Source organism: Schistocerca serialis, chromosome 5, assembly GCF_023864345.2.
Source record: "Schistocerca serialis cubense isolate TAMUIC-IGC-003099 chromosome 5, iqSchSeri2.2, whole genome shotgun sequence".
In the NCBI taxonomy this organism is placed as follows: domain Eukaryota; kingdom Metazoa; phylum Arthropoda; class Insecta; order Orthoptera; family Acrididae; genus Schistocerca; species Schistocerca serialis.
Genome location: NC_064642.1, coordinates 356,872,423 through 356,900,349, shown reverse-complemented (window position 1 = coordinate 356,900,349; position 27,927 = coordinate 356,872,423). Strand labels below are relative to the sequence as shown.

At 38.3% G+C, this 27,927-nt stretch overlaps 1 protein-coding gene across 3 annotated transcripts in view; it reads right to left on the bottom strand.

Annotated features, from left to right (window-relative positions):
* Positions 1-27,927, bottom strand: part of LOC126482333 (uncharacterized) — a 488,737-nt gene that overhangs the window by 51,918 nt on the left and 408,892 nt on the right. For all 3 annotated transcript variants that reach the window (XM_050106394.1, XM_050106396.1, XM_050106395.1), the window contains 3 exons: positions 25,174-25,258; positions 3,167-3,298; positions 2,893-3,075 (listed from right to left, as the gene is read on the bottom strand). In XM_050106394.1, coding sequence (XP_049962351.1) covers positions 2,893-3,075; positions 3,167-3,298; positions 25,174-25,258 — 400 coding nt within the window. The remainder of the gene's footprint in view (positions 1-2,892; positions 3,076-3,166; positions 3,299-25,173; positions 25,259-27,927) is intronic.

Genomic DNA, 27,927 nt, shown 5'->3' with positions numbered 1-27,927 from the left:
TGACAATATGCAGATATGTTTCACATCATGTCTCAGTTTTATTATGTGCTCATAATGTTATGCCTACAACATTACCCTAGCTCCTGTGATAGCTTACTTATTACATTTCACTATTTTTCTGATTGTAAAGTATATTTGCAGTATGTATTGTGACTACTAATGTTATTTTAATGCCAGTTTTCATGTATGCAGTGCTGTAGGTGCAATGCTCATTCCAGCTCTTCCTAAAAATTTGGTTCACGAAATTGTCTCTAACATACTGTGCATGTATAAAATATTTATCCTACTTTCACTTTATTCAGATAGTTTACCATATTTTTACTGCTGTATTTACCATAGATATCTTATTTCCTTGACACTGAAAATTTTAAATCTTTACATTCTGCTTATTAGAATGTTACTTTCCTTAATTTTTCTTTTAGTGGACTCCCCCTGAACAGTCTACACACACATATACAGAAAGGAAATAATTTTTTTCTAAAAATATGCCAGAACTATAAAACATAAACAATTTCTGTTTTATTGCAAGAATTTCCATTATCTGTTTAGTGTCAATATTAATTATCATTACATTCAGTGGAATGTCCAAGTCAATGGGCTCGTGGATGCTATCCACTAACCCTCTTATGAGGATGACCTCATTAAATTGAGGGAGAACCCTGAACTCATGTCATTTGACCACAGGGACCTTCCTCCCTATTAGGACAGACTGTAATTTGTAAAATTATTGTTACAATAAATAGAAAACGAACAGCGTATGAGGCATACATCCTTGTGCAGTTACAATATAATCACTGCAGTTTGATCAGTAACAAGTTTTACAAAGTTTCAATAGTGCAGACTACCAACAGGGAATTTCAATTCAGATTTCAGAAAATAATGTGATTTGGCCCTGTAACTTTTTTCTGAATGTGTGAGTTCTTACTTTATATCTCCTGTAAGCTTGCTAAAACACTTTTGTCCAAGATATACACCCACAACTGCAATTATATGTGATAGGAAAACATGTACAAATATGCCAACACAAGGCAAAATTGAAGATTAATACCTGGTACTGATGTTGAAACAAATAACTTCTCATCAATTATTCCATGTAACATAGCATTCAGGCTATCACAGGTTGCATGATAGCCATAGTCTTTTCAGACATTAATTCTGTGATGTGGCAAACCTTTGTCCATCCTTTTCCCTCTTATCTTTGGACCCTATTATCTTTTTCAGTCTGTATCACCCTCATTCTCTTGTATCTTCAAGTGTGCACCTTCGTGCATCTCTGCATCACCCTTCCTTTGTATTTTCCTGTTTCCTCTTTGCTTCTCTATTCTTCCTCTTTCATGCATTCATTCACCATGTTCCACAGTTACCATCAAAAAGAGGACACTTCAGGGATTTAGAACGAGTCATGTTATACATTACCATAAGACAAAGTAACATCTGTATACTGTATTAAGAATAAACTGCCACTAGAGTGCTTAATGCAACTCACGCTTGTGCCATATATATGTAGGTAGGTAAATTAATAATAAAACTCCTAACATTATATTTACATGATTGCAATGGCATTTTTCATAGATAATATTTTTTACATCAATAATATGTACTGATCTCTAATTATTGTATACTACCAACCTGCCCCAGCTTCATATGAGTAGCAATAAGTACCTATAGCCAGACGACTTATCTGGCACTGCATGAATACATTATATACACAAACCTTCCTTGTGAAACAGTCTATCTATTAGCAAAACCCCTACAGTAGTTATTTCACACACAGACAGAAAAACAGCTAATCACTGTTCAGCCAATTTGCTCAAATTATTTATAAATTATACACACAAACCTTCCTTATACATTAGTCTATCTACTACAGAAACCATATAAAAATCTCTACAGTAGATCCTGCAATTACCCTTCACATACTGACAGATAAACGTGGTGGGGGACTTTAATTTAGTAGTATTTTACTCATCATACAACTTTATAACAAAAACTGTTACTTGTCAGTATTATGAAGGGGGTAGATTTCTACTTGCCATATAGTGGAGATACTGAGTCACAGATAGGTGCAACAAAACAGACTGCTATACAAGTAAGCTTGTGGCCAAAAGGCCTTCTTCTGGATCAGACAGCACACACCCATTTTCTACTCCAGAAGAAGGCCTTTTGAACAAACTCTTACTTATTTAGCAGTGTTTCTGTTGTGCCTATCTGCAAACCACCATCCCTACAATACAGTGAGAGCAAACTATCTTTTTCATAATATCGTCACTCTTCCATCTTGGATTTTTCAACATTATTACTTGCCTTGTAGTTAACAAAACTTTTCAATGTCTAGATATTCAGATAATTTGTACAAAAGAGTGGCTAATGAGGTATGTTTTTAATTTTCTTTTGAACTGGTAGGGATTCCATATTTCTTGCTTTATGTTAGGTGCGAGCTTGATGAATATCTTACTGCCAGAGTACATAACCTGATTCCGAACCGTGAACAAGGAGGCAAAGTATATTTTCTCTTCTTTTTTTGTCTCTTCTTTCAACTTTTATATTTCTCTCCTCTTTAGTAGTCTGTTTTTCATACTGGCTTTAGGTCTATTATGATATGCAGGTAGTTTTCAAATGAGTTACAAAAGGGAAATACACACAGCTAATTACTAATGTCACAGAGATCTCATAAGCAGTTGCTATGCTATTATAAGTGGACGTATGTAGATGTAGTATGACAGTTTCACTTTACATGAACTTAGTTTCCAAATGTTGGTCAGGATGCTAAACATGCATAAGAATGAAAAAACAATAAAACCAAGACAAAGAAAAGAAAAAAAGGAAAAGAGAAATATAAGCGTTCCATAAAAATATGACTTATCATGCATTTAAACTATTTTGAAGACATACCTTCAAAAAGTAAAGGGTTTCCATTTCTGAAATACACCAGTGCTGGAAAAGTTTTTATTGAATATCTCTTGGCTAGTTGTGGATCTAGAATTTTGACCATATGTATGCCAAAGACATCACATTCATCATCTATGTGTTCCAGGCCCTCTATTATCTCATCACAGATATGACAGTTTGCCTTATCTTCAAATAGAAAACAGCTCATTAATTTAGTACTATTTTAATATAGCAATAACTTTTAAAAGTGTGTCTTTAAATGGATGTGCAAACTCACAAAAATAAACTGCTAAATACTGAGTTTTTTCAACCATTTCTTCCAGCATCACTCTTGTTATAAGTTCAATACGGTCTTCAGTCTTCTGCGTAATAAGCCACTGAAGAACTTCTTCTTCCTCTGCTAAATCACCTGAAATATTTCGTTATTATAACATTTTGCAGGATCAAAAATAACTGTTGCTGAAACAGAATGTTTATTACAGTGGATAAATATTCCAAAATTTCGAGATTTCTATCTGCAGCACATACATCTTTTTATCTGTATACAGTTGTCCCACCAGTCTGTAACTTATTACTATTATCGAGATAACATCAGTTATTTGAGATAATATGGGCTTGTCTTTACAAAAACATACTAACTGTTTCTATTCATATTTAGTGCTCTTAATTTAATTTTTCTGTGTTTAAAATTGCTAGATTAATGTGTAGTTGACTCTGTAGTGTATTTCTATGCTGCTACAACTGACACTGTCATTTGATTCAGTTTCAAGCAGGGAACATTAAATAACACGTGGTACTGCATCAGATCTCAAGGTAACATTTGGTTGTCTGCTGTGTGCAGAGTGATAGACTAAATGCCCAGTGCTTATATAGCAGTTTGAACCTTTGTTTTTTGTATAAGAGCTCATTGTTTAAAAGCTACCAGATGTTATTTCTATTATCTTATTTTATTCTTTGTAGATGATAACTTTATTAGTGTATCCTCTATGTTATCTACAGAGCAGCTGTCATTGACTTTTATTTCTGGTTGCTGGGAGCTGCTTGTAATATCTCAGCTAACCCTGACTTCTTGGTAAAGTACATTCTTTCAAAGTACTGCATAGTAATAAATGGACAGGTCTCATGCTTACTGTTAGTAGACACAAGGGAAATCTGTCAGTAAACAGGTAGAAGCCACATAGGCCATCATCAACAGGCTTCAGGCAGCTGCTCTAGGCTGCTCTGAGACACCCGTGAAAACTTGTGGCATTTCTGGTGCCTCTGATCCCCCTAAGCCACTGCCTCTACCAATTTGTGTGACATGACTGCTTTGTTATCACCCAAGGATGATTGGTGGACAGTGGTGGCTTTGCATATCTCAGAGCATAAGGCAAATGTTGGTACCGGTTGCATGGCTACCTTTTTACACCTTATCAACAGGTATGAGGTACTCCCCACTGTTGATAGCACGTCTGAGACAACATGAAATGTCCTGACTGTTGAGCCTTTGTCCAATTGTCCAAACAAGCGCAGAAGACAGATACATCAGCCATTCATTGCTTCAACATTACCCACATAACGGATCCCTTCAGGAAAATAGTACACAGGTCACAAAAAAGACCAATTTGCAATCACGGTTGCCAGGAAATCTTATTTAAGAATTAGAAGAAACTCAATCAGCAGCTCTATTTAAGAGCATTGGGTGCAGTCAGCTGCAAATCATAGCTCGTGTCAGTGTGAATGATACTTAATCCCTGGGTTCTGCCATCATCTTTGGTTCCGTAGAAGACTGTCTTATGGTAACCTCCCACAGACATGGGGTGACAGTGTGGCTCATGATTTGTAGCACTGCAGTGAGGACAGAACACAGTTCTCTGGTTCTTAGCTGAATGAAGGGCTTAAACAAGAACAAAGACAATCCTGCAATGATTTCAGACACAGATTTCTTACCCTCCACAGTCAGTTGAAGAACTGTAACTCCCTTCTCCCTACCTCCATTAGGCCAGGCAAGCACTGAACTGAGGAAATGACTGCTTGGATAGCAGAGTATGTGTACTATGCAAATGCTCTTTTTAGGTTAGAGGAACCCTTCCATAGGCTTGATGAAGAATTACTTGTATATTCCATAATCTAAGAAAGATAGATATATTTCTGCCATGTTAATCACAGGAGAGAATATTCATCCTTGCAGCTCAGAAAGAAGTAATGCTGATGTGGTATTAGTTAACTGAATGAATGTTTCACCTATTGAAGATAATAATTTCCTCTGTAGTACTAGAACGAGAAGCAGGTAGAAACAAGACTTGAAAGTTGACTGAAAATTCAGAGTGCAATTTATATCACAAGAATCAGTTAGGCACCATAGGTAATAGCATATTTATTGCCATAAAAAACTTGATAACATTTAGTGAGGTTATTGCACGATCTGAATATGAAAAAATCTGGTTCAATGTGAGCATCAAAGACAGCTGAAACATTTATAGACCACCTGCCTCAGTACGTGTAGTGCTGGAATATTTAAGAAAAAAACCTGGAATACATCACAGGTAAATTTAATGATCATGCTATTGTTATATAGGGAGGTTTCAACTCGCCAGCTGCTGACTGAGAGATCCACATCAGTAGAACTAGAGCTGTGACAAGGATCTGAGTGAGACTATTCTAAAGGTCTTTACTAAAAATTACTTTTAGTGATTAGTTAGAGAACTAACTTATGGGAGCAACAGGTTAGCAACAGCCTAATGCCATCCAGATTTAGGTTTTCTGTAATTTACCTGAAGCACTCCAGGTGAATTCTGGGATGGTTCCTTTCAAATATAACATAGCTGAATTCCTTCCCCATCCTTTCATAATCCAAGTTTGTGCTCCCTCTCTAACAACCACACTGATAATGGGACATTAAACTCCAGTCTTCCTTCCTTTTTTACATACATTTCAACTAAGTCAGTGCAGAGAAACACTCATTGACCATAAGGCTGTTATAACATCAATGACTGCAGATGTAGAAAACAATGTTAAGAAAGGTAAGGAAATATTTTTCCTTAACAAATGTGGTGGCAAACAGTTTGCAGATTATCTGAGCAGTCAACATAAAAATTCATCACTGGGGACAAAGATATGAAGCACCAATGGGTAAAATTCAAAAATATTGTACAATATGTTTCAGAAAGGTACATGCCAAACGAGGTTTGAGAGATGGGAAACCATCAGGGTTCAGTAGCAATGTTAGAAAGTTGCTACAAATGCAAAAAGAGCTTCACCACAGATGTAACTGAAGTCAAAGTTGACAACATAATCTGAAAAAAAGCCAGAATGAGCACAAGGTGACAATGCAAAAAGCGTTCGGCGAATTCAAATGAAAAATTCGGCCAACTGATCTGACAAAATCCTTTGAAATTTTGGGTTTGTGTAAATACAGCAAACAAATCAAGACATCTCTCCAGTCACTCAGTGATCATATTGGCAACAAAATGAAAGATGAAAAACAGAAGGTCAAAACACAGATTTTGAGCTTCCAAACTTATTTCACTGCAAAAAATCATAATATGGTTCCTGCCTTCTAACTTCACATTAATACAAAAATGGCAGAGATTGATACAAGTGATTGCAGAATACAAATGCAAATAAAACTTTTCAACAGATGAAGATTAGATTACATTAGATACTTTTTTTCCATAGATCCAAAATGAGTAAATAATCAAGTAGTGTGTATATCATATCATGAAACAAGGATATATAATATATAGTTACAAAGAAGGAGAGATAAGTCAATGTTCCTTTCATGTCCCCTATGTAAATACCCACATGGATGTGGAACAAGTAAACAAATTCGAAATGTATTTTCATTTAAGAGGTAATAACAAACTTCTCACATACCGCACAATTATAATTACGCAGATGGTGTTCCTAATTCTGCAATGCAGGCTGCACACATAGCAGTACAATGAAACATCATAAGTATTTTCATTAATTGGTGTGCTCATGGAGTATACTGAAAAAAAGTTCCACTTTCTGCATCACCGTAAGCAGTCAGAATGTGTTGTGGGTGCAGGAAAAGAGGAAGATAATCAAACACATGATAAAGGTGATCCTGGCACATTTATGAGGATAGGATCACAAGTTACGACATGTGTTCAATATGGTCTCCCAACTCAGCAACATGCTGCATTCGTAACACGGCATGGTTGACAGTTGCTCACAGCACATCTGGTGTCATCAGAGTGGTATCTCATCGTATGCTATCTTTCAGATGGAAGAGGCCTGATACATCTTTGACACACAATCTTTCATATATCCTCACAACAAGAAGTCCAGTAGGTCTGGAAAGCCACATATCTAATAATTGCCTTGAGATGATGCGGTTATTACCAAATGTTTCTCAAAGCAAGTCTTTCACCTAACAAGTGACATGTGGTGCTGCCCCAACTTTAATGAAAATAGTGATGTGGACACAGCTACATTCTAGCACAATGAGGTACTTATAACATACAGATGTCACTGTACACCTGTTAGGCCATGTGAAGTGTCAGCTCCCCAAAGAAAAACTGACTAGCAATGATGGCACTTGTGAAACCACACCACACAGTCACATAAGCTGAGGGTATTGGATGTTCCTGCACATGTGGTGGAGTAGAACCCCATAAGCGACAGTTCTGTGCATTCAAGACACAGTGCAGAGTAAAATATGCATCATCCATCCAAAGAATACTCCCCGACCACATACCATCCATTTCCGTGAGTGCCAAAAATTGAGGGGCAAATTCAAAGAGTTGTTGTCTATCTTGGGGCTTCATTTGGTGCACATTCTGAACCTTGTAGGGACACTAGTGCAAAATATACTTCAAAATTTTTTGAACTGTTGATCAGGAGAGAGATAATTCCTATGACACAGCTTGAGCACTGGCTGTAGAATGTGAGGCATGTGCTGCACGATTGGCTATAGCTACAGCAACTTCATCAACAAAAGCCATGGGAATTGGCCACCTCCAACACCACCTAATCCACCTCTTTCTTCAGATTTATTAAACATATTCTTCAGCTCATTTATTGACATGAGGGCTCTTTGTAACTATTTCTCTTGGTGATAGTAGTGCAATGCACTGCTGCAACTGCTGCCGTTGCGATAAAACAACTTTGCCAGCAGTGCACAGTCTTTCTTCTCCATAGCCATTGCATTTTGTATGGAAAACTTTAAGCTTCTTAACCCTTTACACTAAAAGTCACTTTACAAAAGAAATCAACATGTGTTGACAAGTGAAAACAGTGCACTGATGTCAAAACAGGAAAAATTTCACATTATGACTGTTTGCAAAGCCATGTTTTCACCTGCTGGAAGGAAATTGGCCTGACAACCAGGAGTGATGGTCTGGGGTGCCATTTCTTTTTATTGCAGGACCCCTTTGGTTGATGGCTGTGACACCCTTACAGCACATTAGTATGTCAATGACATTCTCAAGCTGCTTTGTTGCATTTCATGGCAAGCCATCCGGGGCTTACATTTCAGCAGAATAATGCAAGACCACACATGGCAAGAGTTTCTACTGCCTGTCTTCATTCTTGCCCAACCCTACCTTTGTGAACAAAGTCACCAGATCTCTCCCCAATAGAGAATGTATGGAGCATTATGGCCGGGTCCCCCAACCAGCTCAGGATTTTGATGACCCAACATGCAAATTGGACAGAATTTGGCAGCATATCCCACAGGAGGATGTCCAACTACTCTTTCAATCAATGGAATGCTGAATAACTGCTTGCAAAAAGATGTGGGCCAACATGTTACTGACTTGCTCAATTTGTTAACCTCTTCCTCCTGAATAATTTATCTATTTTTTTCTGAAACTGTAATTGTTTATTTGTCTGTACATGTATATCTTATCTACCAATCCAATTTTGTTCCCATCTGGATAATTCCTACATCGTGCATTGTTGACTTTTTTTGTATGTGGGAGAATGCATAGAGAATGACTGAAAGTGGAACAATCCCATACAATAGGAAAACCGGATGCCAAACTGAGATTCATTAAACAATCTTTAGGAAGTGTATTCCACCATAAAATCCTCATCCAGCTGATAACTGAGTGCTGCCTATCAGGCTTACAATATAAGATTAACAGAGAAACTGGGGAAGAGAAAAAGAAGAGCCGTGCATTTCTTCACAGGTTCATTCAGTAAGCTTGAAAGTATCAAGGAGATGTTCACTCAACTCCTGTGGCAGGTGTTACAAGAGAAGTATTTGTTACCAACAATCTTTCTCCCTGCACACAAATTGTGACTGGAACAGGAAAAGGGGTAGTGACACTGTTACACAAAATACCCTCAGTCACACAACACAAGGTGGCTTGCAATCGATAGATGTAAATGTAGGTATACATTTATGTCCTTGAAAATTTTGTTAACACCTCTTTCTAAAACCATACTTCATTTGCTATTTTATTGCTATTTTCATATCATCTACAAACAAAACAATCAGGAAATCTTGAGATATATGCTCACTTACACAGATAATTTAATACTGCTAAACTCAGAAGAATACTTATTTATTGACATCGTTGAAATTTAGAAGTATGAACAGACATGAAGACTTTTCTGACGCTCACATGACCAGCAGGCTGGTAGGAGGAATCCTTATGCAAGCTGTAATGTCTGTATGTGGTGAAACATTCTGATTATACAGTGATGAAAAGACATGAATGGAGCAGGCTCTTAGCTGCGATGTTAATATTATATGTTAAAGAATTTCCCACTTAACTTGTTTTATAAACAAAAAAGATTCTTACAAATCACTCACCCCTCTTGCATTCTACAAGATGTATTCCAAAACTTAAGGTCCAGCAACTAATATTTAACTGATGGTACACCTGAACGAAGTTTCACACATGCTGCACTGTCTACCGACTCTTTAGGAAATTACTGCAGTTGTTTACCAGTTGGTGGGAGCATATCACAATGGTCAAAACAATTGTAGATCCTGCCAGTTGTGCAGTGCACAGTGTGATTAGATTTTTGCAGGCAAAAGGATCTCCAGTTGCAGAAATTCATTGTGAGTTATGCCTAGAATATGGACCTGAAATAATGAGAGACAAACAAGTTTGAAAATGATGCCAAGAATTTTAAAATGGCTGCACAAATTTTCATGATGAACAGTGGAGTGGCAGGCCCAGTATTTGGACCAACAACATCGTTGATCAACTAAACCAAAATCTCTGATTTGATTCACAATTGATGATCATTGGTCTGACTAATGAATTCCAAAATGTTACTCAAGCCTCAATTTACAGGATTGTTACTGAACAGCTTGGGTATCATAAACTGTGTGTGAGGTGGGTTCCAAAAATGCTCACCAATCAGCACAAACAGCAAAGAATGCTTAGTGCAGGAGAGATTTTGGAGCACCACAGACAAGATGGAGATGATTTGCTTTTTCACATTGTTTTGGGAGATGAGACATGGACATCATATGATAATGCAGAATTGAAACAACATTCTACATCTACATCTATACTCCGCGAGCCACCATACGGTGTGTGGCGGAGGGTACTTATTGTACCACTATCTGATCCCCCCTTCCCTGTTCCATTCACGAATTGTGCGTGGAAAGAACGACTGCTTGTAAGTCTCCGTATTTGCTCTAATTTCTCGGATCTTTTCGTTGTGATCATTACGCGAGATATATGTGGGCGGTAGTAATATGTTGCCCATCTCTTCCCGGAATGTGCTCTCTCGTAATTTCGATAATAAACCTCTCCGTATTGTGTAACGCCTTTCTTGAAGTGTCCGCCACTGGAGCTTGTTCAGCATCTCCGTAACGCTCTCGCGCTGACTAAATGTCCCCATGACGAATCGCGCTGCTTTTCGCTGGATCATGTCTATCTCTTCTATTAATCCAACCTGGTAAGGGTCCCATACTGATGAGCAATACTCAAGAATCGGACGAACAAGCGTTTTGTAAGCTACTTCTTTCGTCGATGAGTCACATTTTCTTAGAATTCTTACTATGAATCTCAACCTGGCGCCTGCTTTTCCCACTATTTGTTTTATGTGATCATTCCACTTCAGATCGCTCCGGATAGTAACTCCTAAGTATTTTACGGTTGTTACCGCTTCCAATGATTTACCACCTATGGCATAATCGTACTGGAATGGATTTCTGCCCCTATGTATGCGCATTATATTACATTTATCTACGTTTAGGGAAAGCTGCCAGCTGTCGCACCATGCATTAAACCTCTGCAGGTCCTCCTGGAGTACGTACGAGTCTTCTGATGTTGCTACTTTCTTGTAGACAACCGTGTCATCTGCAAATAGCCTCACGGAGCTACCGATGTTGTCAACTAAGTCATTTATGTATATTGTAAACAATAAAGGTCCTATCACGCTTCCCTGCGGTACTCCCGAAATTACCTCTACATCTGCAGATTTTGAACCGTTAAGAATGACATGTTGTGTTCTTTCTTCTAGGAAATCCTGAATCCAATCACAAACCTGGTCCGATATTCCGTAAGCTCGTATTTTTTTCACTAAACGTAAGTGCGGAACCGTATCAAATGCCTTCCTGAAGTCCAGGAATACGGCATCAATCTGCTCGCCAGTGTCTACGGCACTGTGAATTTCTTGGGCAAATAGGGCGAGCTGAGTTTCACATGATCTCTGTTTGCGGAATCCATGTTGGTTGCGATGAAGGAGATTTGTATTATCTAAGAACGTCATAATACGAGAACACAAAACATGTTCCATTATTCTACAACAGATTGACGTAAGCGAAATAGGCCTATAATTATTCGCATCTGATTTATGACCCTTCTTGAAAATGGGAACGACCTGCGCTTTCTTCCAGTCGCTAGGTACTTTACGTTCTTCCAGCGATCTACGATAAATTGCTGATAGAAAGGGGGCAAGTTCTTTAACATAATCACTGTAGAATCTTAAGGGTATCTCGTCTGGTCCGGATGCTTTTCCGCTACTAAGTGATAGCAGTTGTTTTTCAATTCCGATATCGTTTATTTCAATATTTTCCATTTTGGCGTCCGTGCGACGGCTGAAGTCAGGGACCGTATTACGATTTTCCGCAGTGAAACAGTTTCGGAACACTGAATTCAGTATTTCTGCCTTTCTTCGGTCGTCCTCTGTTTCGGTGCCATCGTGGTCAACGAGTGACTGAATAGGGGATTTAGATCCGCTTACCGATTTTACATACGACCAAAACTTTTTAGGGTTCTTGTTTAGATTGTTTGCCAATGTTTTATGTTCGAATTCGTTGAATGCTTCTCTCATTGCTCTCTTTACGATCTTTTTCGCTTCGTTCAGCTTTCCCTTATCAGCTATGATTCGACTACTCTTAAACCTATGATGAAGCTTTCTTTGTTTCCGTAGTACCTTTCATACATGATTGTTATACCACGGTGGATCTTTCCCCTCGCTTTGGACCTTAGTCGGTATGAACTTATCTAAGGCGTACTGGACGATGTTTCTGAATTTTTTCCATTTTTGTTCCACATCCTCTTCCTCAGAAATGAACGTTTGATGGTGGTCACTCAGATATTCTGCGATTTGTGCCCTATCACTCTTGTTAAGCAAATATATTTTCCTTCCTTTCTTGGCATTTCTTATTACACTTGTAGTCATTGATGCAACCACTGACTTATGATCACTGATACACTCTTCTACATTCACGGAGTCGAAAAGTTCCGGTCTATTTGTTGCTATGAGGTCTAAAACGTTAGCTTCACGAGTTGGTTCTCTAACTATCTGCTCGAAGTAATTCTCGGACAAGGCAGTCATAATAATGTCACAAGAGTCTCTGTCCCTGGCTCCAGTTCTGATTGTGTGACTATCCCATTCTATACCTGGTAGATTGAAGTCTCCCCCTATTACAATAGTATGATCACGAAACTTCTTCACGACGTTCTGCAGGTTCTCTCTGAGGCACTCAACTACTACGGTTGCTGATGCAGGTGGTCTATAGAAGCATCCGACTATCATATCTGACCCACCTTTGATACTTAACTTAACCCAGATTATTTCACATTCGCATTCGCTAATAACTTCACTGGATATTATTGAATTCTTTACTGCTATAAATACTCCTCCACCATTGGCGTTTATCCTATCCTTGCGGTATATATTCCATTCTGTGTCTAGGATTTCGTTACTGTTCACTTCCGGTTTTAACCAACTTTCCGTTCCTAATACTATATGCGCACTATTTCCTTCAATAAGAGATACTAATTCAGGAACCTTGCCCTGGATACTCCTGCAGTTTACCAATATTACGTTAACTTTTCCTGTTTTTGGTCTCTGAGGACGGACGTTCTTTATCAACGATGATAATGTCCTCTCTGGTAAGCCGTCAGGTATTTTATCGTTTCGCCCAAGGGGGGGTCCCTCTAACCTAAAAAACCCCCGTGTGCACGCCACACGTACTCTGCTACCCTAGTAGCTGCTTCCGGTGTGTAGTGCACGCCTGACCTGTCTAGGGGGGCCCTACAGTTCTCCACCCAATAACGGAGGTCGATGAATTTGCAACCATTATAGTCGCAGAGTCGTCTGAGCCTCTGGTTTAGACCCTCCACACGGCTCCAAACCAGAGGACCACGATCGACTCTGGGCACTATGCTGCAGATATTAAGCTCAGCTTGCACTCCGCGTGCGATGCTGGTTGTCTTCACCAAATCAGCCAGCCGCCGGAAGGAACCAAGGATGGCCTCAGAACCCAAGCGGCAGGCGTCATTCGTTCCGACATGTGCTACTATCTGCAGCCGGTCACACCCAGTGCGTTCAATAGCTGCCGGAAGGGCCTCCTCCACATTACGGACGAGACCCCCCGGCAAGCACACCGAGTGCACACTGGCATTCTTCCCCGACATACCCGCTATTTTCCTGAGGGGCTCCATAACCCGCCTAACGTTGGAGCTCCCTATAACTAATAGGCCCGCCCTCTGTGACTGTCGGGACCTTGCCGGAGTATCGGCCACTGGCCCAACAGGCGAGGCATCCTGTGGTGGCTCGGAAACGATGTCATCACCACTAGGAAGCACCCCGTACCTGTTGGAAAGGGGTAAGGCAGCTGCCACGCGGCCAGATCCCACCTTCGCCTTTCGGCCAGGCACGCGCAAGCCCACCACTGTCCGCCATTCACCCTGGAGTGATGGCTGACCGGTAAGACGCTCACTGCCGGAAGACGCAGCGACATCAGGGGTTCCATGTGATTCCAAGGCCACCGAAGTAGGCATAGGTCTCACCACAGTTGCCCCAACGCCACTACGAGCCGACGCCTGTGCCTCGAGCTCGATGACCCTAACAGACAAAGCCTCCACCTGCCCCCGAAGAGTGGCCAATTCTCCTTGCGTCTGCTCACAACAACCACAGTCCCTACACATGACTATGTTTACCCTACTCTATACGGTGACAAATTTCCAAGATAATCTTCTGATGAACTACTCTGATAATCAAGAAACACTCACTGAAATACGAGACGTGAAAACTACGCTAGGTTTTCCCAGAAAAACTATTTAAAAGCTAAGCGCAGCAAATAAGTACAAAAACGCTTTATACAAATAGTATTCGCTGCTGCTGGTGCTCTCGCTCTGGCTGTCACGAGACAACTGCTGATTCAAGTGACTAGTGGCTAACGGCCGCGAAACAAACAAAAGACGGTTTTAGGGCACTTTCTGTTCTAAACGATCAAGAAAACACTAAGAAATCTAACACGAAAACTACGTAAAGTTTTATCAAGAACTGTTAGTTACTATGCAGAGCAGATAAACACAAATAGAATCCCTTCCTTAGTGGAAGGTCGTAAACAAAATGCAAAATAAACGCTTTATACAAACAGTACTCGCTGCTGCTGGTGCTCTCGCTCTGGCTGTCACAAGACAACTGCTGATTCAAGTGACTAGTGGCTAACGGCCGCGAAACAAACAAAAGACGGTTTTAGGGCGCTTTCTGTTCTAAACGATCAAGAAAACACTAAGAAATCTAACACAAAAACTACGTAAAGTTTTATCAAGAACTGTTAGTTACTATGCAGAGCAGATAAACACAAATAGAATCCCTTCCTTAGTGGAAGGTCGTAAACAAAATGCAAAATAAACGCTTTATACAAACAGTACTCGCTGCTGCTGGTGCTCTCGCTCTGGCTGTCACAAGACAACAATGCAGTGGTGCTATTCAAGTTCACCCAAACGAAAAACGTTTAAGCAAACTTCATTCTTGAATTGAAAAATGATGGCTAATGCATTTTGGGATGTAAAGAGCATGCTTTTGATTGATTTCATGGCCACTGGGTCAACAATTACGGCTGACGTATACTGTGAAATGCTAACCAAACAGAGATGTGCGATCCAAAACTGATGCCGCGGGAAACTGTTGTCTGGTATAATCCTCCTTCACAATAAAGCACACTCTCGCACTGCTGCTGATACCAAGGAGAGGATTCAAGATTTTCATTATGAACTTTTTGAGTATCCTCTGTACAGTCTCGAACTTGCACCAAGTTCCTATTTCCTCTTCTTCCATTTGAAAAAATGGCTGGGCGGATAACAATTTCAGTATGACGATGAACTCAAGACTGGCATTACCAACTGGTTCAATTTTCAAGTGGCAGACTTCTAGGCAGAGGGGTTAAAGAAGGTGGTGCAGCATTACAGAAATTGTGTACATGTAAACGGCGAATAAGTGCAAAAGTAAAGCAGACGTGCAGTAAAACATTACTGTAAACGAGCTATTACCATGAAGAAGGACCTTTAGCACTTCAAATAAACCAAGTTATTATATCAAACTATTATTATTTATTTGCACATACTATGAATCATGAACTAAATGAAATTCTGTTGTCTTAAAGTTTTAGCATCAACAAAGGGCAGATCCTGACTAGATGTTTCCTGCCAAGTATAAACTGACAATGAGAGAAGAGGTAAAACTTTAATTAATTTCCACCAAAATTCATAAAAACTAGGAGTCCTGAGCCATGATGATGAACATGAGAATCTGGGCACTGTGCTCCAGAACATAGCGACTTCGCTGCAATCTTAGAATTTTAGAGAGAAGACAACATAATTGTGAGGAAAGTACAAAGTAAATATCAACTGTAACTCAAAACAGATTCACCGAGCCTTTTTATTTCATGAAATTCAATGCCAGACAAGGTCACAGTCTGCCATCCATATGACACTGGCAAAATACGTGCACAAAGTTTGTGATGATTTGGATTTAAGAGGAGCTGAAGATGCACTAAATGCAAGTTAATATTACCACGTAATGCATGACCAGATGCTTTTTCAGTAACTTTTGTACAACAATATACATGGGTAGAAGCTTTGAATGTAATGGTTGACAACAGCTGCATGACAAACATGGAGCATTGTTTAGAGTGAAGATGACATTACTTACAGTAGCATGAAAATTTTAATTGCAGAAGTGGTGAAAGGTATTTTACTTGGTGAATTTAGAATAAGAACATCTTTCTGAGCTTTGAGAAAAGAATTTCAGGAATGGCTGCTAAATAAGGTGATATAATTGGAAAGCTCAGTGATCTTTTAGAAGAAAAAAAAATGGAGTTAGGGTGTAATGAAGTGGTGAAAATAAATTCAGTTTTGGAGGAGGTTAGCAAAATTAAAGATACTTCATAAGAAGTTTGCAAAATTAAAGCTATTTTAAAAGAAGTTAGTTGAAATAAGGACATTTTGGAGAAAGTGGACAATATTTCAACAGAAGAAAGTGGACAATATTTCAACAGAGGTTGTATGCAAGTTCAAGAAATGGGTAGAAGAAAAGGGTAAGCAAATGAAAGAAATGTCTGATACGAAATTTAGGTAGTAGAAGACAAAAATGGAGAGCTTGATAAGTCTGCAGAGAAGGCCTTTCACCGGAACAAAACAGAAACAGTTCAATATCTAGGAGAATTCATGGATCAGAAGTTTGATGAATATGAAAGAAATCCTGATAAACAAGGTCAATAAAACTGAAGTCAAGGTAAATTACATTGTGAAAGCGATGGAAATCAGACTGCAAATCATGAGTTCAGGTACAGATCATAAAGCAAGTGCTATACCAAATTCCATTGGAGAAATGAAGACTGACATCTAACCAATGTGAAGTGAATGAGATTAAATAAAATGCAGAGTGAATAGGACAGTAAAAAAAACAACCTAGTTATGTAGAATGTATTTTCAATGGATACACGTCCAGACATTATGTCACAACATACTGGATTTGAATTCATTAGTCTGCTTACATGACTGGAGCTGAAAATTACTACTGTCACTGATATGAGGATCTGTAGAACCAAATGTTACCACTTACATAACAAAAGGTAGCATGCTAAAGCATCAACAGTTCATGACATTACTACTGGGAAGGAAAGATGTACATTCAGTCATGTTCATAAAATCATTCCCCAGAACTGGAGTGCCAGACACAAAATAAAATTTGCAGGAGAATTTATGCAGGGAGATGTTACACTGGAGCTGCTGAAGATGCAGATGGTTATAATAGATATGACAAAATTGAAGAAACTTTTCTACATAAATACTGGTACGAGGGAATAAAGGACAGATTATGGAAGGAAGTACTGAATCTAGAGCCATTTAATCGATCTTAAGGATGTCTTTGATACTATTTTCAAGAATATTTGAATAAGGCTAAATACTGGGAAAAGGAGGTTCTGCAGACTGACATCCAGAAAATTTAAAAAACTGGGGCCTCACAGAGACCAGAGAGGAGGCTGACGATCAGTTCATTTTTTAAGGTAATGGAAGCCAGTGTATTTCCCAGGGACAGGTGATTTATGAGAAAGATATGTTGATTCTGGCAGTTGTTACAATCACCAAGCGAGAGGAAAGAATGATGCAAGAGGCACAGTGCTCAATGGAATGTGACACATGCTGTACTGAAACAGAAATGATGGGAGAGATTTAACCAAAGGAGACCATAGGACAGTAGATGAGAAGACATAAACACTAAAGGATATGACAGGGGAAATTAGACAGAAAAAAAAAAAACAGGAAAAACAGAGATTCAAAGCAGAACATGCCATCAGCAATCACACACAGAAAATCAAAGGAGTTATAAAGAGACAAAGAAATGCATAACGATCACATGTGTAAGTGCTGAGCCACAGGGAATTGTCAAGGCACAAGGAAGATCTGTTTCAGTAGGTGCCAGAATGTGGACACTTTAAATCAGGAATCAAATACAAATAATGAGCATCATTTGAGCTAAGCTGCCATAAACAAGTGTAAAGGAGAAAACAAAAAAGCCGACAAAAGACACAATCAGTGGAAGAAGAACACGGAAATTCTGACACTACCAGCAAGTAACATCAAGATTTGGGTGCAGTAGGCAACCACAGACATCCAGTGAAGATTCCAGCACAGATCAAAACTGAAATTAGTGAGAAAGTGCTGGAACATATAGAATAGAGTGGTTGATTGTTTAATTGGGATATTAGAGGAAGAATTGATCTTACTGAAGGTAAACTTCAATGTGAATACAGGGAGAAGAAGTGTAAATGAATCTGACTGATACTGATTGTTATGAAAGCAACTGCTGACAAGATGCAGGAATCTGATCACTTAGATGAAGTAAACCAAAAAGAGATTATATCAATTCTCTTTCTGCATGCAGGCATGTTTCAGGACACACCAGGTGTCATCCAAAAGTATGAATAAAAATTTCAACTTAAACCACACAAACCATTTGATATGCCAATTAATCCAGTTTCCTCCACCAAGAGAGCTGCTGTAAGTAAGGAAACATGGCAGATGTTAGAATGGAATGTTACTGAAGAAAGTAAAAGCCCACACAACAATTTGTTGCTAGCAGTGAATAAACTTCAAACATTATTATACTTGTGTTACATGGAAGAGTACTTAACAAGATTTTGAGTGAAGTTGAACTAGACCAAAGAACTTAGAACAATAAATATAAAAAGCTACAGAATGAAGTACTTGACAAGTAACATTTTACATTCATCATACTGGCACACAGCTTTTAAGAAGGATTCAAGGTTATTGCACTGCATTCAGAGTTGTGAGCCACAGTTACAAAATTGAGATCTATCATTTGGTCTGAATTTGTGTGGAGGAATTTTCATTGCTGCATTAGAATGTATTTTGGGTTACATTGTAAAGCACATGACTCCAAAGGCTGTCAATTCTATTAAATGGCTAGGGATTATAATTAACAAGAACACAAATCGGAACAAGCACATCAAAAACGTGTGAAAATATTTTGTTGATACCCATCTACATAGGCAGAAATGATCATCGTAATAAAAAAAGATTTATGAAAATAAGAAAAAATCAAATCAGGTCCGACACGGAAAGAGTTAAGTGTTCCGTTCTCCACCACATTGTTCGAGAGTGAAATGATAAAGAAATAGTGTGAAGGTAGGTTGATGAACCCTTTGTCAAGCACTTAAGGGTGAACTGCAGAGTAGTCATGTAAATTATTGCATAACATACAACTTTGTTAAGGTGATGCGTTGCACAGTGTATTTAGGACCAACAAATAATGATCGTCAACAGCTGAATGAAATTTATTTAATGTAATTTGGAAAGTGGGACTGACATTTACGCATGGAGTTTCTCTGTATTTGCGTGGTAACTAAATGGCAATGGAGATGGTGTTGCTACAGGATGTGGCAATGCTGTTGGTGGCTTATGTTTGGCAAACTTGCTGTTCTTAATGTTTTCTCCATGCAGAGGACTCCTGCCTCAGAGTTGCACCAGCCCCCTTGGAAGAAGATGGTTGTGACAATTCATGAAAAAGTCACAGAACAAAAGAAGTTCAAGTTAGTAGATGATGATCATGATGATGATTTGGTTTTTGGGTCACTCAATGGCATGGTTATCAGTGCCTGCACAAATTCTCAATCTTTTCACTATCCAGTCTCACTACTTCCTGACAGGTGATGAAATGATGAGGACAACTCAAGCACCCAGTCCCTCAGTGGAGAAAATCCCAACCTGGCCAGCAGTCGTACCCAGGATCCCATGATTCAGGGGCAGCAGTGCTGACCACTACACCATGAGCTGCAGACTCGAGTTAGTAGAGTCTGCTATTAACTGTGACTCTGATCATTGTGAATGTGTTTGAAATACATGTGTCAAGTGAGCAGAGAATTGTTAGAAACTGTTTCTTGAGTGTGTTACAGTATATGTAGTTTACAAAAGAAGAAAATTCTCTCATTTAGTAAATGGGAGAGAAGTGGGCCACTGTCGAGTTTTCAGCACTCAGCAGCACACCGAAAAGGAGAACAACTCAACAATACAAGGCATACATGGTATAGGTGGATGTTGCTTTGAAGAGAGGGAAAGATGGGGAGGGAGAGGGAGAGCAAGAAGGAGAGAGGGAGAGGGTGAGAGAAAGAGAGAGAGAGAGATTTTCAAGTCAAGATGTAAGTAATGAGAAAAATGTTTAGACATCAGCAGTGTACCTTCCATCTAACACATTACTTTACTCAGTGGAACTGTCACAGAGATACCCAGGAAACATTTCAAGCCGTGCGAGATGACCTACTGAAAAAAGTTAATGTATATGTGGATGATTTGTTGATGGAAAAGGAGACTTGGGAAGTACATTAAAACTAATTAAGAGACTACTGCAAGCATTTCACAATGCTAGAATAACAGTAAATCTCACCAAATCTAAATTTGGATGGAAAGAAGTGAAATATTTAGAATATGTAGTAATACTGGAAGGAATTACTCTGATCCAGTAAAGGTAAGTGCCAGCAGAAAGTTTATGAGACCACACAACAAGAAACAACTGAGACCATTCCTATGACTCTGAAAATTTTATTGACAGTAGATGAACACCCAATCATTAAACAATGAAGTACTAAGGTTAACAAAGAAGCATAATGACAGATACCAATGAGCTTCTGAAGGAATCAAGAGGAAGTTCAGTAATGCCTTATGAATCCAGAATTTGAATTTATGATGGATGCTTTAAGAATAGGCTTGGGGTTCTGTCTATTCAAAATTCAAGGAATTAATGGAAAGTCAACCTTCTGTACAATAGGAGTTGGTAGCTGGGTCTTAGATACCTGTGAATGGGTCTCTTCAGAGACTGAATTAGAAGCAATTGCAATCGTATGGGCACTCCACCACTTTCATCATTATCTATACAGACATCACATTAACATCTTTATTGGTCACAAGCCTTTGAGTTTTCTTTCATGTTGCAAGCTGCTTCACCCATGACTCACTAGATGGACACTTTCTCCTCAAGAGAACGAATTTGAAATATTTTACTTTAAGGAAGAACAAAACATAACTGAACATGTTTTATCACAGTTATCTGTAGGTTAGAACTGAATACCTGTAAATCCTGAACTAACCTGTATATCAAGGTTTTACTGATAAAAATCAAGTGTTGTTGTACTTCTTGGATGGGTGTCACCATATGTCTGAGTTGCATGAACAGGATCTACTGATTGGTTTGGTTGGTTTGGGGGATTAAAGGGACCAGACTGCCATGGTCATCGGTCCCGGATCTACTGACAAGAAGCATGAGAGAGGTTTCGACAGAGGAGTCATGACAAACTGTGTCGACACTATGTCATCAGTTGTGACAATTTTGTTCTACCTGCAGCACGTTAACAATGATCATTAGATGGTATGCATTTTGTGTGAATCACATGGGAAATTGGTTTGATATCCCCATTACAGTTGGGGGCAGTATGATGCGCTTAAGTGTATGAAAAAGTTAGCTGAGAACTACTGCTTCAACAACATATGAAGGCAAATACAAAACACTTTGAGAAAATGTGTTATTTGCCAGAAAAGTAAAGAACTGAATAAATGTAGAAGAGGTGAATCATATCCAATTATGAAACTGATGGAAATTGTACCAATTGACAAATTTGCACCTTCACTTAGATCTTGAATATTTTTACAAATGCATGAAGTTGTATGCATTTAAGAAAGCTGTCAGCACATCAGTTACTAGGCACATGCCTGATGACTACTTACTCACTGTAGGCAAACCTGATGCTTTACTGTCATATAATGGGACACAATTTGCCAGTAAAATATGGAACTCTTTCTAATTTAAATGATTTCTGGCTGATACTCATTTAATCAAGAAATGACTCTTGCTGGACATGCTTTTAGAGAGATGAACCCATTTATGCAAACATATTGTTTGAAAAGTAGGAGCCTATCAACAACTTTTGAAGAAAGTGTGAATCAACTGTAACAAATGATGAGTGGTTATAGCCACAAGAGCTTATGTTCGGACAACCCACACACAACGAGTGGTCAGGACCCATAACGAAGTAAAAAACAACAAAAGTATCACATGAGGGCAAAATCAGACAAGCACTGATTAACCTTCACGCCAAGGCTGATGAGCGAAAAAAGTTTTATGACAAGCGCATCACATAATGGGGGCATTTTTAAGTAAGAGACAAAACTTTAATATGCAATCATCTGAAGTCATCACTGATGAATAAAAAAGTGGAGAAAAGAGAGTATTTGTACACAGGGTTGTAAATTATCTTGAGAATTATGAATCCAGGTGCAGACTTACTGTGCTACCAAAATTCTGGGAATATGGAAGAACTGTATTTTCATCATGATCTTAAGAAGTTATGAGCAACCTTATTTCAATGGAAACGTTCTATCATATTTAAAAGGTACATAAACTACTGTCATAGGAATGGTATGCAGAATTATCACATACAGATTAGAATGTTCAAAGGTGTTTACAGTGCTGATTATAGAAGTGTTAGTGCAACAGTGTGCAAGAATGTATAGAAAGTTAAATTTTCACACGATTTGCTTTCTCTGCCAATGGCCTTGCCACAGTGGTAACACCAGTTCCCATCGGATCACCAAAGTTAAGCACTGCTGGCTGGGCTAGCACTTTTGATGGGTGACCATCCGGTCTGCCGAGCACTGTTGGCAAGTGGTGTGCACTTAGCCCTTGTGAGGCAAACTGAGGAGCTACTTGATTGAAAAGTAGCAGCTCTGGTCTCATAAACTGACATACAGCCGGGAGAGCAGTGTCCTGACCACATGCCCCTCAATATCCACATCCAGTGACACCTGTGGGCTGAGGATGACATGGTGACCAGTCGGTAGCATTGGGCCTTCCAAGGCCTGTTCAGACGGAGTTTAGTTTGCTTCCTCTACTTCTCACTGAGTGTTTTATGTGACTGGTCAGGTATTTCCAAGATACTGATATATAGTATTCTGAGCAAGCATTAAGTTATGTTTATATGGACTGAATTACATTGATCCCAGAGAGATTTGCTCAGTATTTACTGTGTGACATCTGGGATATGCTAGGTTGATGTGTGAGTGTTTATGTATTTTGTTATTATGTGCAGATATGTGGATGAAGTGGTTAGGTTGGTCAAATGCTCTATAAATGACACTTTGTGCATTGGTTGATAAGTATTTTAACTACAGGAAATGTTCAGTGATTTTAAGGAGAATTCAGGAGTACAGTACTAATTGATTAGAGATGCCGATGTGAGAGTAATGTCGAGGGAAGTGTCGTATGCACAGCATGCGGGTATTGCTTTGTGCACGGAAAAAAAGAAAACATTATTCAGTACTCACCAATGTGCAGACGAGTGAAGAACTGGTGCAGATAGGTAATGAACCATGAGTAAGGAAGTGCAGATGGGTAGTGAACAAGTGTTTAGTATTCACATGTGATATAGAAGCACGTGAACTCAGCACATACCAACTGACTACTGACAGTTAAGCAACAGTGTGGTTATTTCCAAGCAGACTGGCTGAATTATTGGAGCAGATAGTTTACAAACGGATAAGAGCAACATTTCATGGTACAGAGAAGACTGTGTCTGGAACTGAAGTATAAACAAAGTGACTGACCAATTGAATCACATGGGAAAGTTGATGCATTAGCAAAACCCCTGAATAAAACATATTACCTGAAGTTACACATACTTACATGTATACAAATGATGAACTGTAAATATGCTGTGTAATAGAAAGTTGTGTATTTATATTCTTATTAGGCATATGAAAGTGTGTGTTATGTAGGACAGAGGACAGAAAATGAGATCTGCATAACCATGCGAATCACTAACCCTTTTCATTACAGAAAAGTGTTGCAAGTTTATTGCAAAATATTCACACATTTGGGGATTATGTTTCATGATCTGATCAAGTTGCTGCTGATGAAGCCTAAATGGTACAAGAGATCATGCTGTCTATCTTTGTCAGCAAACATCAATGCCAATGCCACAGACCATACCATCATCATTCCTGCCCACTACTGTCCACCGATGCCATACCATGATACTGTGCCTGTGACTTGCTGGACTGATGCACTCCCAGTAGTGGTTTTCCCATCTGGCCCTTTTCCAGCAGCTAGCAGCAGAATGGGGGAGGAAGAATTTCCAGAGCCAGGTATTCAGTCACCTACCACGGACTTATAAGCAGTGAGTTAGAGGCATCAACAAACCAGAAATAAAACTTTATTTTATAAGAAAGTGGTACAAAGGCTAGAGTGGAGCAGCCTTCACAGTGATATTAATATCAGATGTTAAAGACTTTCCTACTTAGCTTGTTTTACAAACAAATGAAGAATCTTACAAATCACTCATCCATCTTGCAGTCTAGTAGTGGTAGCAGATGGATGAATCTGAATGTACTAGCGCTAGGCAACATATTATTATTGTAGAGACATGTTTAGCACATCAAATAAACCATGTGACTGCATCAAACTTCTATTACTTAATTACAAATACTACAATTCATGAACTAAATGAAATCCTGTAATCCTTAAGTTTTAGCACCAACAAAGGGCAGTTTCTGACCATATGTTTCCTGATAAGAAGAAACCAATGATAACAAGACAAACAGTAAAATTTTAATTAATTTCCACTGGACTTCATGCAAAATAGGAACCCTGAGTGCCCAACAACAAGGAACATGAGGTAGCTTCTTCTTCTTTAGTTTTCTTTATACAAGGTAGTTAATTTTGTGTTAAGTTTTTGTCATTCATGAGTACTTTAAGTTTTTCAAACAGAGTTTATTTTAAATTGTTTGAGGTAATAAAATAAACTTTGTAATGTAAATGTTCAAACTGGCATACGCAATATAACTATTTTATAAACAAAGTAATGGGTTTAAAACCACAGTATATGATGTTAAAATATTCTTGTATATTGTGACAGCTATAAAATAATAATAGCTACATTAATAATGTCACAAATTTCATTAATCAAATATGTTCAAACATTTCATCATGTTGGATTTTTATACTGAGATATGAGTCTGTCAATGTAAATAAAATGAAATCATAGTCACCTGTAATACATACCTTCAAAAACATTTGGTATTGCGCGCTCAAAATAGACCAAGGAAGGAAAATCTGATACGCCATACTCTTCTGCTACAGTAGCATCCTATAAATATAAGAAAGGTACATAATAAAAACCACTTAATGACACACACAAAGAGTAAAAAAAAATTGTATTCACCAGACCAAACATGACACCAGAACATTGGTAAAAGAAAATCATTAAATTGTTTGATACATATTTTCACCACATTTCTTTTTATTTCCAGTTTTGTTTAACTAATAGTATATATCATTTCACATAAGTTGAACTCACACTCTTCAAGAATGCTGTTGTGCTGATGCCATCTCATTTAAGCTCCAGCTATTCAATAACATGATTTCCAGCTTTTGTTATGTGGAAAAGCATTTATTTTCAAAAATTTTCTATTATTTAATTTTTTAATGTATAATATCAATTGCTAACTAGCATTCACCATTTAAAATCATTAAATTGGAGTGATCCGTAAGAAACATTTTCTGATCGCACTAGAGAGAAATATTTATGGCAGATTGTAATGAAAAGATCTTGACCATAACATTTCACCCCTATGAACTTGGTTAAATTTCAGTCCTATTTACTGTGTGTTTTGAAATATGAGCTTAAGCCATTGACGATGGTGATCTGATTATTAGCTGTTGGGATGAGTAAGAACACTGCATCCCCGGTCTTCTTTCAGAAAAAGAAACTACGCAGTGTGCTAACACATTCATGATCTCTCTTTCCAAGACTATGAATATAGTGTTCGTATAATTTAAATATTTTAAATTATGATACAACATCATCTAGAAGCAAGGAGGGTGGCATGTGTATGCTAGGCAGAAACTTCTTTACACTGTGGTAGCTGAAATGTCTCAACACCAAACAAAAGTTGGGACAGCAAGGCTCAGCCCTAAATTGATTTGCAAAGTCACAGTTCACATTTTGCTGCTTTGATTATGAGTCAGTGTTCCAGAATGATTTGTTTTCTTTAATATCAGGTGAATCTCTCCTTAGGCGTGCATAAATGCCCACAGTTAAACTCAAACTTCTCTTCCTGAAGGTATGGAAAAGGTCTTTTCCTTTTTCAGATATTTCTATGAATTCGAACATTGCTTGCACAATATATGTTTTGGCCTTCTGCATTAATTACCTTCAATATTTTATAAAAAAGTATATACAATAAACACACAGTTAATGTGACAAAGATAATATATTATGTGTTACTACAGACAGCTGAGATCAAAGATTCAAAATGTAATAAGCTTTCACTATTACAAAAACTACTTCCCTAGTTTTGAAATAAAAAAAACTGATTGTCAACCTTTGAAAATAACATATGAATCAAACAGTTACATAAAATATGTGGTCCATGACTTCTTTTTGATACATTTACTTTCAAGTAAACCACTGAGAAACTAGCAAAGAAATAGAAAAGACGATCACAGTAATACAATGCATTTCAGAGTGATTTCTTTCCTTTAACATCCAGTTATTGCGATGATGTGTTGATGAAGTCTTGCTAGTATTTTAAAAAAATCATGACTTGGGAACTACTAGATAGATAATTACAGTTTGTTGTAAAACATTCAGCAGTTCTCAAAACTTGTTCTCTTTTGTGCTGTGTTTTAGATTTGACTTGGAGTGCATCAAAGTGGCAACAGACCAGAAGAAGTCACAATGTGTCATCTGGTATGTGGAATCCAAATCTATGTCAAGGTTACTGTAAAATTATTGACTCCAGGAACCACTGGCAAACACAAGCATAATGCAATGGTTCCAAAACTTGAAAGAGACAGCTAGTGTCATAGGTCTTCCTCTAAGTGGACATCCCCCTATGTCAACATATGTTGGTGGAGTGCAAGTTGCATTTCACTGAATTCAATTTGTGATGCAACACACAGATTGCATGAAGCAAGATCAACTCTCCATAAAGTGTTACATAAGTGGTTCCACCTTTTTGTATACAAAGAGCAAATAGTCGAATCATTGGAACCAAATAATCATCCTCTGTGATATGCATTCACATGGACCTCCATAGATACTTACAATGACTACCTGGAAAAGTGCCTGTTTTCATATGAAGCAATGTTCCACATTTCTGGAAACGCAAATCACCAGTTTGGCATATTACAATAAACCACGATGCTCTATCTCTATTTTTTGAAATGGTAGTACAACTTTATAGAAACCCTGTATATGCCAAAGTTTTAAAATGTCCATAACTATTCACAATAAGTAGTAATTACCAACTGTTACTGTAAACCCATTCTCTTTACATTTCAATGATTATTAGTGTTTGAGGGTGCACAACAGCGAGGTTATCAGCGCCCGTTACATTTCAACTGCAACAGCCTCTCTACAATCATTTTTTTCAGTAATACATACTAATTACATTCTTAATTCTAATGCAAATTGGGAATTTTCTGTGACATACTGTTCCCATGATGACTCTCATCTCATAATGTGCTGAGTTAATTACATTATTAATTCTAGACAAAGTCTTTCTGCTCTCATTCCATCTTGCCTGACATTCCCTTTATGTAACATACTCCAGTCATGTACTGAAAATGAAATCGTGTTTTTATGGCTGCCAACTTATCTCAAGATTTTTGGAGTGCATGTGTAATGCTGTAGTAATCTGATATATGAGTATCACTGAAATGTTTTCTATGACTGCCATGGGGAATAGCAAACAGGAACTGGTGAAAACCATGTCACTCTCATGTGTGTTCATAGATTTTCCCGGCGAATGA